General features: G+C 42.2%; 1 protein-coding gene across 5 annotated transcripts in view; it reads left to right on the top strand.

Moving 5' to 3' along the window:
- The window catches only part of SYTL5 (synaptotagmin like 5), a 65,619-nt gene extending 52,486 nt beyond the window's left edge, over nucleotides 1-13,133 (top strand). For 4 of the 5 annotated variants that reach the window (XM_028727389.2, XM_028727390.2, XM_028727391.2 and 1 more), the window contains 8 exons: nucleotides 967-1,032; nucleotides 2,481-2,659; nucleotides 3,845-3,947; nucleotides 4,954-5,115; nucleotides 7,071-7,179; nucleotides 8,235-8,370; nucleotides 9,647-9,855; nucleotides 10,515-13,133. In XM_028727389.2, the coding sequence (XP_028583222.2) occupies nucleotides 967-1,032; nucleotides 2,481-2,659; nucleotides 3,845-3,947; nucleotides 4,954-5,115; nucleotides 7,071-7,179; nucleotides 8,235-8,370; nucleotides 9,647-9,855; nucleotides 10,515-10,657 (1,107 nt within the window). In that variant the 3' untranslated portion in view covers nucleotides 10,658-13,133. The remainder of the gene's footprint in view (nucleotides 1-966; nucleotides 1,033-2,480; nucleotides 2,660-3,844; nucleotides 3,948-4,953; nucleotides 5,116-7,070; nucleotides 7,180-8,234; nucleotides 8,371-9,646; nucleotides 9,856-10,514) is intronic. The other variant, XM_028727398.2, reaches the window with a different exon arrangement.
- The last annotated feature ends 707 nt before the right edge of the window (nucleotides 13,134-13,840 follow it).

The raw sequence follows: 13,840 nt of genomic DNA, 5'->3' as shown, positions 1-13,840 counted from the left end.
GGCTGCGGTGAGAGGAAAGAATAAGCAAAAGTTGCTTCCCACCCCTAGGTTTAACAGCAGCAATGTTAACTGCACTTAAGGTAAGTTCTACCTTTTTAAGCAGCTTTAAAAAAAGACTAAAATACGTTGATTGCTGTTCATTTGTAAATAGGTTGCCACAGATCTCTCCCGTATGATAAGTAAACCCTTTTATCCAAGTGTTCGTCTTGTGCTGCAAGAGAGAAATAAAATTACATTTTCTGAACATAGTTTAAGAGTAGTTCCTATTAGCAGCTTGAAGCACAGAGAGGTCATCACCCCCCGCTGTGTTTCAAGCTGTCTTTGCACAGTGCTGTTCACATCAGAGAGAGAACAGGGATCTCTTCTTCTGACATGTGTGATGTTTTTGGTTTCTCCCCTCCTGCAGCTTTCCCCCTCACCCCAAACTCCTATTCCTGAGTCTGCTGTGCTCTTCTGTGTGATGGTTGTCAGGGTATGTTCTCATTACTGCTTGCTTTGCACCCAGTTTTCTTGTAAGATGGAAGCTGTTTTAAGGAAAAGCTCCTTGAACAGCCAGTATTTGTCAAGGAACTACAGGATCAATATGTCATGTGAATGTGGCCTCAAAAACTAGTAGTGGGAGTGCACTGGATGCAGAGTAAGAGGTAATGAGAGTATACCCTAAGGTTTATTGTTACGAGAGAAAAATAACTTGCTCACTTAAGTATCAGCAGTTTTCTTTCTGTACATAGTGCTTCATTATCATATTTGTGGTATATTGGAATAGGACTTCTCTGTCTTCATTTTCTAAAGCTGATCCTTGCATTTCTGAATTCTTCTGGTAGCTACTGAACACTTTGCTCTTCACCCTTTCTACATTTCCCTTTCTTTCTTTCTTTCTTTCTTTCTTTCTTTCTTTCTTTCTTTCTTTCTTTCCTCTCCCCTCCCTTTCCCTGCCTCCTTTCCCCCTTTTTCTTTCTCTTAAAGAATTCTCCTTCAAGTTCTGACAGGAAATGGACCTATTTAAATGTTCCAGAAGCAGATGGTGACACTGTAAGTTCCCTCATTTTTCTGAGAAACTCAAAAGTCTCCTTTTTGTTTTGTGCTGCTCTTTCCATTTTCATAGACAGTTAGCTTAAATAACTAAAAATATTTTTGATAATTGATACTAATTGCCTCATTAAGTCAAAGAAACAAATCCCCTTACCCTCACATATGATGTGCGTGGTCGCATAACATCATAACATTAAAAAGAAAATTGCTATTTGTTTTCTATATTCAGTGGATTTTAAGACAGGGGGCAGGGGGCATACTGGGGGAGGGGGACGTAAATAATTATAGACTTTGGGGGGGAAACACCTTTAAAATGGGGAATCTTTCAATAGGTTTCAACTGCTGCTCATAACTAGAGTGAGCACTCAGTCTTTCATATTGCATTAATATAACTACCAACCTAGCAGTTCGAAAGCATACTGGTCCAAGTAGATAAATAGGTATCGCTGTGGCAGGAAGGTAAATGGTGTTTCCATGCGCTCTGGTTTCCGTCACGGTGTTCCGTTGTGCCAGAAGAGGTTTTGTCATGCTGGTCACATGACCCGGAAAGCTGTCTGTGGACAAACGCCAGCTCCCTTGGCCTGAAAGCGAGTTGAGTGCGCAACCCCAGAGTCGCCTTTGACTGGACTTAACCGTCCAGGAGTACTTTAGCTTTTACCTTTCATATTGCATTAATATATGAGTGGAAAGAAGTTGGCTGTTGTCTCCTGTTATGCTCAAATCACAAACATAAACTCAGTTCTTGAAGACCTGGAACTGAGTACTCCATGAATGCCAATTCATATGCTTGCTGGTTTTTCCTTATTGAGTGGTCTTAAGACTTGCAGCAAAACAGGTGAGGTAGCAGCTGAATCAGCACTTTTCAGTGAGTGCTGGCACTTCCAAGTAATTTGCATCAACACAGAAGGATCCCATGCACCAGGTCAGGTGTATTTGCATGGAATAAAAATCTGAACTGGCCCTGAGGCCACTGGTTTTATTCACTTTTGAACTTCTTGTGTAGTAAAGTGAGGACTAAGGAGCTGTCCACTCACCCATGAGCTCACCTTGGGCCACAACCTCAGCCTAACCTACCTCACCTCATGGTTGTGAGGATAAAAGGGAGCAGTTATAAGAACTGTGTAAGCGACTTTGAGGTTCTTGAAGGAAAGACAGGCTATATATGTATCAAATAACATTTGAGTAGCTGTTTTCCCAACAATCTCAGTTATATTGGAAAGAAAAAACATTTCCTATATTGAAATGCATTATGAACATAGAGCACAATGCTGTTTATCATGTAAGTCACTCTGTAGTAAGATGCCAAATTTGATTATTCTAGTTCTTAGTCAGATCTTCCATGAATATAGGAGAGAAGCAATTTTTGCAGAATGAGTACCGTTCAAGATACGGCTTTTAAAGATGTGACTCAGCCTGATGGACTATTTCTCTCTCACCTCTTTTTTCAGACCAGCATCAATAGTATGACAAGTGTGTATAGTGAAACAGGGGACTATGGCAACGTGAAGATCAGTGGTGAAATTTGTCTCCAAATTAACTACAGCTATAAAACAGGAGCCCTCAACATCTTGGTAAAAAAATGCAGGAACTTGGCCATAGCAGATGAAAAGAAGCAGAAAACAGATCCGTAAGCAAAGAAGAACCTTTTACATAGTCTTGTGATTCAGTCATATTTACTTGTGAGACAGCATGTAAGAAAACATAATAGCCAGTTGCTTAGGATGGCCACCTGGCAAGGAGGGCACCCAGTAGTCTTGCACAGGTTCTCAGTGTTTTGCAGAAGGTGAGAAAAGCAGAAGTCTCACTTTTATCTTATCCAAACCTCAGCGCATCTGATATACTGATACTGGGAGATTGATGTAAGAGGTGGGGAGGTGAGCTGCAAACTGGAGAAAAGCAGTGGTCTTTCCTAGTCTAACATTCTCAAATCTGCAGTCAAAGTGAGACAAGGCTCCGGCTGAGTTCATATGAACTGGGAAGCCATAATTTCCCACTACCTGAATGAACCGTGGTGAATGTTGTACATGCACTCCCCGCCCCCTCACATCCATGAGGAGTTTAGAAACATGTGCTTCTGCTTTTCAGCTAGCAGTTGTCTACAATAATCAACTTTCGGGAGCTGTGATTCGTTTAAATTATGGTTAGCCAGGATATGAAGAAAGGATGAAGTTGTTTGCAATTTTCATGGCATTTAAGATCAGTTGGGAGCTTAGGGCATAGTACCAACCAGTGTTTTTTTTCTGGGGGGACACAGGGGTACGCATACCCCTAAACATTTTGTGAATCTGATGGTGGCTTCATTTCCTTTCCTGGTGATTTTCTTCAGTCAAAATGAGAGTACCCCTAAACATATTTTTTTTTAGAAAAAAAGCACTGGTACTAACTGAGTGGGGTGGGATATAACTGTATCTGAGCTGTACTGTTCAGACTGCAAGTGGGGACTCTTGAGGCTGCTTGTTATTCCACATATCTATCCGTATGTAAAATTGGCATGTCAGGGAGCAGAGTAGTCTAGAACGCTTCTTGATATGCTCATTTTATGCATGGAGGATTTATTTTGTATTCAGTCATGTGAGCCATCACTTTCAGTCAGAAGTACTGCTGCCTGAACACAGACTTACTATCTCAGTGAGAGCTAGGCCTAAATTGTTATGCATGACTGGGTGAATAAACATACAGACCTTTCTCATGCATCACAAGCAACTTGGCTTGTGGTTTGGAATTATAGTCATGCCGTAAGAGTTTCTTGTCAGTGTGTGTAGCATTATAGCACTTACTGGATTCTGTTAATGATTTACTTCCCAATCTACAGCTATGTCAAAGCATACTTATTGCCGGACAAGTCTCGTCAAAGCAAACGGAAGACAAAAATTAAAAGCAATAGCACTAACCCTGAGTTCAATGAAACACTGAAGGTGAGAACTGAGAGCCACTGAAAATCTCCATGTTCCCTTTTTGATCATGTGATGGATTGGATACTTTGAGTAGCAATGAAAATTGTTTTCGTTTTGAGTTAAAACAGTTCCCTTAGGGGTTTTGTGAGAAGAGTAGTGGAACTTTTAGAAAGGGAATTTCTCTTCTTATTTATGTATTTATTTATAAAATTATTTATATACCACCTTATAATAATAATATGATACTGTCATATTTTTACATGTCTGACAGTGCACTGTCAAATATGGACAAGTTTCTCCATTCTTTCCCTGCAAGATTTGCAATGGGTGTTTTGGATTAGTGCTAAGTCAAAAACCTAGCATGGAAGTTAAGAGCAGAAGTTCAATTTCCTAGCATATTTCTTTGTGACACTTTCATGAATAAGTATATTTCTCTTCCTAGTTTATTGCTTTTGGCTAGATCATGCCTGCTCTTGGTTGCTTTCTAATCATATAACTCCCTAGAGTCTCCTGGTGTCCTCTGATATCTTCAGACTTTTGTTTAAAAGGGGGGGGGGGGAGAATCTGGTTTCATGATCTGAAGAAACCATGAAAATGTGAAGCCAGTGCAGAAGTTAAAGTAACTAGATTTCTAGAGAGTTCAGTAGTATCTGTCAGTTCTCCTTCCTTTTTTAAATAGTGGACAAAGGGGAAAGGTTAATTGTTTCCAGCATCTACATTCATTGCTATATGGGGGGGGGGGGAGTTGAAAGGGGTATTTTAAGAAGCTCCATCAGTGGTAGTTACTGTTTGATAATGAAATAATACGAGAAATAATACAAACTGGCAGCAGCAAGAAAGAAAAGGCTTGTAAGAGAACAATTGCATTTTATAGATCTCTTCCTATTAAGAACCTCCTCTGATTGATTTGGTCTGCCCTAGCAGAGGGGCTTTTTTCACTTCGCTGAAATAAACTGCTGGCACCTTCCTGAATTTAAAACTCCTAAGGCTTCTGTTACACTCCTGTAATCTTCTTTTGGCTTCTTAGTATGTCATCAGCCATACACAGCTTGAGACTCGGACCTTGCAGCTTTCTGTCTGGCATTATGACAGATTTGGGCATAACAGCTTTCTAGGAGAAGTGGAGATACCCTTGGACTCCTGGAACTTTGAACATCAAGCTGATGAATGGTTCATGCTTCAGCCCAAGGTGAGGAATGCCAATTGGCTTAAACTGAAGATGGTTTCTAGATTTCACGTAGGTGAGTTTGCAGCAACAAAAGGTGCTTTATGAATCACAGTTCAAGCTTACCTCCTCAGTGGAAACCAATTTCTTGCAAACAGCAGGCCATGGAAATGAAGGACCTGAAATATCTGCAATATAAGCTCATTCTCTTTATCTACTACTTTGTAAGAAGATAAGAGTAGTATTGTTGGGTGAGATTAAAGGACCCTCTAGACCAGTGTTTCCCAACCTTTTTTGGGCAAAGGCACACTTGTTTCATGAAAAAAATCTCGAGGCACACCACCATTACAGCCCCGTGACGTCAGCGCGCAGCGTCACGCCGGGAGGGACGCACGAAAGTGTAAGTTTCAATTTTCCCCCTCCCCCTTGCCTTCCTTCTGTGCCAACCGCCAAAAAGCCAAGAAAAAAGCCAAGACTTTAGGGCAGCAGGTCGACACGGAAGAAGCTCCTACCTAAGGACAGGTGCGACGGCCGTGTCCTCTTCTGCCACACTTGGCAGCCCTGCCTCACGGTCGTGACTCCCACCCTGATTTCTCCCCGCAGGTCGAGCGGCACAGGCAGCCCAATGTGTCCAGCCCAGACACAAGCCCCGCTTCCCCACTCTAGATCCTGAATGCGACCAAGTGCTCTGGACTCCCGAGCAGGGTGGGAAAGAGGACTCGCATCTGGTAGCCTCCGGGCTCCTCGCCTGCTCGAGGGATGGCATTGCAGGCAAGCTGCCAGCCGTCGCCATCACCGCCCCCTCATGCGAGTGGACCTGCCCGGAGTGGTGGGCCGGGGGAGGCTCGCTCTCTGTGGGGATGTGGCCCGCACGCGCGGCCCCGCTTCCTCCTGCCCAGGGCTGAGCTCCTTACCCGCGATCTCGGTGTCGCGCACGCGGATCCCACTTATTCTGAAGCTCGCGCCACTAGCCGGGGCTCTCACACCGTGCCAGGGCGAGGCGGCGCGGCCCACTGACGTCATCGCGGCTCGCCGCCGCCCTCGACTTCCCTGTTCCCTCCCCTCCCTCGGGTCGCCGTGGTTACCGAGGACTGCAAGCTGCTCGGGCGAGCGTGGGGCATTAAGTGGGAGAAGGAAAATTAAAATTAAAACTCGCCTGAAGGCCGCCTCTCCGGATATCTTTCGAATTTTTTAATTTTTCCCGCGGCACACCAGGCAACGTCTCGCGGCACACTAGTGTGCCGCGGAACACCGGTTGGGAAACACTGCTCTAGACCAGCACCTTGTTGCCTACAGTGGCCAACCAGATGTGCTCAAAAAGCCCACAAGCAGGACATAAGTGCCATAGCACTCTGACCCTAGAGGTGGAATGTAGCCTTCATGGCTAAGTGATTGATAGACATGGAAGATAAGGCTAACTCTTGAGATAGCCAAATTGGAGGCCACCATTGCACCCTGTACCAGTAGAGGGTCAGTATAGTTTAATTATGTGCTGTGTAAAGAAGTACTCCATTTTTGTCTGTCCTGAATCTTCAATCATTCAACTTCACTGAATGACCTCAGGCCATATTATGAAAGATTGTGGGAAAGTCTACCCCCTCCTCAACTTTCTCTGCAGCGTGCAGTTTTACACACTTTTCATGCATGGAACTAACCATAATCAGAGACAACTTAGATGAACTTTAGGCCTATCTAGTAAGGTTCAGTTGTTGCAAGGAGCTATGTGAACCATGCTATCACTGCAAGATTGAGCACAGAAGATTTCATGAGCTACCTTTTCTACAGCTCTTCCAGAACAATTTGTCCTTCTCTCAGCAGCTTAATGGGTCCCTGGTTATTTAGATCTGACCAGCTCTGTATTAGGTTCAGGAAGTATTACTTTCCTCCATTTGCATGTACTTTCTTCTGCTTACCACGCGCATGTAGCACAAACAGGGAAGGAAGATTCCAATTACTTCTGTTTTGCTTCACCTTTTCAGATGGAAGTTGTAGCTGATACAGGTCTTCAGTACAAAGGAGAGTTGATAGTTGTCTTACGGTACATCCCCCCTGAAAGGAATTTAACACTTCCCCTAGGAGAAATTCAAGGTAAATATAGATGGGAGCACCCAGCGTTCTCTGGATGATTTGAAATTTGTCATCTTGTGCAGACATAAAACTGCTAGGCTGTAGAATATGGAATTACCTACTGTTCAATTACTTGCCAATCTCTGAAGGAATTTCTAGCTACACGTTTTTAATTTTCTGAAGTACTGAGTCCCAACAATAAACCTTTGGGAGCAAGTAGGGTGTGTCAGCTTTCCTAAACGAGTGTAACTGATTGTTAGCTGTCAATTCCTCAGCCTTTTGTTACAATTTGATTTTTGGCTCTTCTTGGCTAAGGAGGCTTAGTATTTTCATTGTACAGTACATAGAATACTACAGACACATGCTAAACATGTCTGTAGGAGACAGGTATCACCTTCTCTATAAAGGGGCAAAATATGCATTTTTTCTTTTTTTTACATGATCTGCTTCTATATTCATGCAGTCAAGAGGTGCAACCCACATTATTATATCCTGGTTTTGCTCCAGTTCACCACCACCCCATAAATGCTTATGGCCTATTAATTGAAGAATAATCTGTCATGCAGTTTGGTCAGGGCAGAGATCTAGTGCTCTTGATTATCTTTGTCCATCCCTTTATTATCAATCCTTTAAATGTGAGATATCACACTTGTAGACACATTTACCTTGTCAATGACACCTGCTAATTTACTTTAATAGAAGCTAAATATGGCTACTTGGTTTATTTGATAAACTGCATCATATTTATCTAGGCATGTTTGGGTCCGTAGGTCTTTTTATTCAGATTTAAGACCTAATGCAGGAGATGGAAGGATGAACAAAGATTTGTCTTGATGTATGTAATGCTGAGAGATAAGTTATTAAGTAAGACTTTTAGATGAGAAATATGAATGCATGGTGTGCAAGTTATTTTCTGCTTAGGCAGGCTAATATGGTTGTTTGGGTGAGCCATAGGGATAAGTGTGAAGTTTCTAATCTGGGATGGCAGTGGGTTATCTAAAATACTGAAGTGTTTATACACATATTCTTTAAGCTGGGTAAAGAGGTTTTACCCCATTGGTTTATTTTTAATATAGGAAAGAAAAACTCTAAGAAGGAAAAGAAGGCAAATCCACAACTGCCGCCAGGAGGCATATTAGAAGTTGTCATCAAGGAAGCCAAGAACTTAACAGCTGTGAAGTCAGGAGGCACTTCTGACACGTTTGTGAAAGGGTATTTCCCCCCCTCTCCTTAGCATGTCTGTGGATGTTGGATGTTTCTGCATAGAATCTGACATTTTTATTCAACAATATACTTTTAATTTCTCTGTGTGTGTGTCTGTGTGTGGAATAAACACAAGTCTTGCTCCTTGACGTCCTTCCTGCTGCTTTTCAATACTTTACGTAGAGAAATCATTGATTGGTCACATCATACATTGGGGAAACACCATTGTGACTAACACTCTGAATAATTTGGGGTAGGGCTGATGTCATACTTCCATTTGCAGTGGATGACATGGGGTACAAAATGGATATTTGGAGGAACCCACTGCTTACATCATATGAGAACTCTGCATTTGCTCTTACCCTTGCTTCCTGTTCAGTTACCAATTACTGATGCTGATGTCCCACTGTTTTACCCCCTGGTGTTGCACTGACTTCTTTCCAAACCTCTACTAATGAGTATGGTTTTATTAATGTTGCATATTTTTGATAAAAGCTCAGCAATTTAACAATTTCCTTTTTATTGTCACTTGGGCTAGATGGCCTGGGTAGAATTTAACTTTTATTCTGAGCAGACCCGTTGAAGCTAATGGACCTAACTTGAATCATATTCATTGGTTTCATTGCATCTACAGTGGTACCTTGGTTTACAACCATAATCTGTTCTGGAGGTCCAGTTGTAAACCAAAACAGGTTGTAACCCAAGGCATGCTTTCGCCAATGGGGCCTCCCCCCAAAAAATCCAAAAAAAGCAACACACACTTCTGGGTTTGATGTGGTTGTAATCCAAAATGGTTGCAAACCAAGGTACCACTGTACTCTGAGTAGAACTTAGTTGACTACTACCCAAAGATAAGTCCTGACTTCATATCTACACAAGGGAAAGAGGATGGGGGTGGAGGAGGAAAAAAGAATGCTCAGGAACCAGCTCCTAAACCTACACTCATTAAAACCTGGTCATTTAAATTACAGTGGAACCTCGTGTTACGTACCGCCCTCCTTGTGAGCGTTTCGGGTTACGAGCTCCGCTAACCCGGAAGTAGATGCTCCTGGTTGCAAACTTTGCCCCGGGATACAAGCGGAAGTTGCGCACTGGCAACGCGGCAGTGAGAGGCGCCATTAGCAAAAGTGTGCCTCATGTTACGATCGGGTTCGACCTCCAGAACAAATTAAGTTTGTAACTGGAGGTACCACTGTAGTGATTCTCTCGTCATTTAGATTGCTTGTATCATGAAAACCAAACCCGTAACGTCTTAACTGCTGTCTAACTCTTTTCTCTCCCTTAGGTACCTGCTTCCTGACAACAACAAGGCATCTAAGCACAAAACCCAAGTAATAAAAAAGACCGTGAATCCCCACTGGAACCATACTTTCACTTTTAGTGGCTTGAATCCTAGAGATATACAGAACGTCTGCGTAGAACTCACTGTCTGGGACAAAGAGTCCCTTGCCAGTAATATCTTCCTGGGAGGCGTTCGCCTGAGTCGTGGAGGAGGTAAGAGTAGTGATTTGATTAGACAGGCGACGTCTCTTGCCTCCTTTTGGTGGGTGGGGAACTATTTGGACAGACGTCAAAAGGGCACGGAGGAATCAACAGGTTTTTGTTGTTTTCATTTCTAGTGTGTGTCAGCTTTCCCCTCCCCAAGAACTCTGCCTGCCCTTCTCTTCCAACCTTTAAGTGGACTTAAAGACTTTATCCCACCAGGCTTACTGGTTCTATTACAGGCCCCAAGTATAATTTAATATGATACTATTTTTTTAAATGATGCAGTGCTTTGGGGCGTGAAGGTGAAGCACACATTTCATTCGTTGTTTAAAGCTCATTTGTTGTTTTTACCATTAATTTAAAAAGTGGGAATTCAAGACATGGAGCACTTCATCCTTAAAATGCACCTGCTCCATTTTCATATCCATTAAATTTATTTTAAAAGTAACTAGTTTGGGGTTTGTTTTTTTACTTTTCTCTTCCTTTAGACTTAATCTAACTACATTCTTTAATAGATATGGGTTTTGTTTTTCCCCTACATGAAAAGGAAACATGGATTTCAGAGGCTATAGAACAGAATACATTGGGCATATTTTTTAAAGAAAAATCAGTATATTTCTCCGATGGTGGCAAATGCGCTGACCTTTGCCATGTTTTGCAATTTCCAGGTTTCAGTAACGGCAAAGAAGTTGACTGGATGGATTCTCAAGGGGAGGAGCAACTTCTCTGGCAAAGAATGATTGATTGTCCTGGGGATTCTGTGGAAGGTGTATTAATGCTGAGATCTAGCATGGGAAAGCGCAGACTCTGAGAGGGGCTATGCGTAGGCACAGAAATAACTCCAGGTATTTCGCTTGTACAATTAATTACAGGGTGGTATGATGAAAGCCAACCTGCCATGGAGCAGCTCCTGGTGTAATTTGCACATGTAAAATAGGGAAAACAAGGACTTTCGGTCAACTTGGACTTTCAACTCTCTTGAAACGGATTATAAATGCATTCAGCACTTTCCTGCGATTCTTATCATTGTGTTTCCTACTGTGACTGAGTGGATGGATTAAGTTCTTTTAAAATTTTCTACAAAACCCTAGTTCAAGCAGCTCCTGTAGATTGTTATTATTTCAAGACATGGTTGCGTTTTCACAGGAGAAATGTGATTAGTAAATAGGCCCAAAAGTGCTTTGTGATACTGTTTAGGCCAGCCAATTCAGTCCAAGCCCATTTCAAGTAAGTGTAATGGTTGGAAGATGCAAAGGGGATGGGTGTCAGATTGCAGACAAGCTGCAACAATAATTAGTTCCATCTACTTTCCCTTCCAAGTTCTGCATGTTCATATTCTTGAATGGTTCCCAGAAGTGGCTTTGGTAATAAGCAGTTAAGGAATCCCTACTTCCTCACTCAGAAGCAGAATGGCTATTTGGGGGTGGGGGGGGTGGTTTAGAGACCAGGAGAATTTGCTGACATAAACATTTCAAGAGTCCCCACAAATCTAAACAAATCTTTAGACATTTGTTTGGCATGTTCCAACCAGGACACTCATAACAATTGGACAGAAGAAGCAGTTGCCATTAAGGGTCGCATCCAGTGCTGCTATTCTGCTAGCGCAGCAGGCCTCCACTTACGCAACGTAACTTTGCCTCCCCCTACAGTATAAAAATCTGCTCCAGGGAGTTGGAGGATTCTACAGAGTAGATTTTGAGGGGGTGTGGGGAGAGGAGAGGAAGTCTCATTGTGCTGGTGAAACTGGATACCACCCTACCTTTCTATGTATAACCAAGTTAATTCTTCCCAGGACTTTGACACCTTCAGAGAAGAATAATTAATGAACATTCCAACATTTCAAGTTAGTTGAAAGCTATCAAGCAGATAATCAAATCTGTGCCCTAAAACAGGGTTGTTAGTGCCTACTAAACTTTTTAAAAATAGCCTCTACCAAGTAACTGCACTGCACTAAGATTTAAGCTGTTTGCTGCTAATATATTTAACTTAAACCTCCTTCCCTGTTGTAAGGAATTGAATGATCAATTATTCCCCTTTACCCCAAACCCCCTTTAAGCACTTGAAAACTGTAATATTAATATCCATCACCACCCTCATCCCTTTCCTTAAGTTGTGCATACCTACTTCTTTCAGCTTTTTGTTTTTGTATTGTATTTGTTTTCTATCTAAGTCAGGGGTGGCTAGGCTAACCTGAGATCCTCCAGTCAGCTGTAACCCAACTCATGCCATTCCTGACTACTGGCCGTGCTGGCTGGGGATGATGGGAATTGAAGTCCAAACATCTGGAAGGTCATACATTAGCCACGCCTGATACAGGCCTTAAAGTACATTAGTCAGAGTAGGATGTGAAGCAGATTTGAAGTATAGCCTTGACTGTATCTTTCTTCTTCTTTCATAAAGCTCTGGTTCAGTCCAAAGATGAGGCACTTGTGGTGCATTAATCCTGCTGTGAACCGTTCAACACCCAACTCCTCAGTCACTGGAACTCAAATGGCACAGTCACTGCTCCTGCTGAGTAGCTTCAGGCAGTACATTGCGCTGAAGAATTCAAAGGGAGCAATGCTGTGCCTTTTCCATTTTAATTTGGCTGAAGGAGAATAGGAGCATTCAATTTGAAGAACTGCATTGGAAGTGCACTTTGACTTGTAGTCTACTTTGGTTTGCTTTCTTTTGAAGATACTGTGAATGCTGTGCCACTAAAGCAAATAGCAGAGCAGTGAGCAATAGGATCTTCACACTGTCGGGAGGCCCCAACTGCTGGATTAGTTATTGGTGGTGCAGAAGCAACCAAGGTAGTTGTGAACCATACTTCTGGCAGGGAGGATGGCTCTCAAATGGTGTCCATGGCAGGACAACCATTTCAAATAAACATGGGCTCTTGGGTGAGGGCCATATGTCTCTGTGGCTCTTGCCAGATGCACTGCCCAAGTCATTATTTATATCACTAAAGCGAAAGCTGAGCCCTGAAGTCCAAGTACTGTCATCTGAGAGTTAGGATTCATTCACTTTGGTGGAATTTATGAACATAGGAAGCGCTCTTAAGAGTCAGACCACTGGTCCATCTAGCTCTCTGCTGATAACTCTACCCAGCAGCAGTTCTCCAGGGTCTTAGAAGGACCATCTTTCCCACAGTAAAACAATAATAATTATGTTTAGAAATGTGAGAAACCTTTTGCATATACTCAAATACTGAGTTACGGGGATACACACATGGTAAATTTCTGTTTACCAAGACTTTTAGTTACACATTCTTAACAAAATCAAGCTCCCACTTATTTGTTGTTGTTTTTAAAAACCAACACTGGCTTTTGCACCAAAAGAAGTACTGTACTCCAACTAGATGTGCATAGACTTCAAGCACACTTTCAGCATGAGATCTGGCTGTAGTTTCTTAGCAGTGTTACAGTAAGCCCACTTGATCCTTAACCAGTCCAGTGACTTCAGCAAGGCACTGCATCTGCTCTCACTGCTCTTTAAGGTGGTCACCACCAAGGTGGTAAGTACCCAAGAACAACTATAGAAATAGAAATCAGGTCTATTTTTGATGCTGTTATATTATAGTTGCTATCAAGCTTTGAAAATAATGTTTTGAAAATACTTTGTTTTAAAACACCAGCAAAATTAACAGCATGAAAAATAAAATAGAAATGCATACTGGTATTGGTAACAATACTGTTCTAGCGCAGGTATCTTTGAACTTTTTCAGAGCCAGGACCTACTTTTAACCCAAACATACATTTCAGGACCCATTTCTAAATATTTTATGATATATTGGCATGGTGGTAGTGCTCTACTTTTAAAGGGTGTGGGTCTTTTAGTGAAAGGCCTCCCCCCCCCCCCAATTCTTTATGGATTTCTTAAATTCACATAGTGAATAAGGCTCTCTCTCATTTAAATGAACAGACTGGACAAATGTTCCTGGGAAGTGATTACTTATAATATGCAGGTCTCCCGTGGCTCATTATGATATAATTTTTTGCATTTCAGTAACTAA

This window comes from Podarcis muralis, chromosome 4 (genome assembly GCF_964188315.1).
Source record: "Podarcis muralis chromosome 4, rPodMur119.hap1.1, whole genome shotgun sequence".
NCBI lineage: Eukaryota > Metazoa > Chordata > Lepidosauria > Squamata > Lacertidae > Podarcis > Podarcis muralis.
The sequence above is the reverse complement of the archived record's forward strand: the minus strand, read 5'-3'. Positions and strand labels throughout refer to the sequence as shown.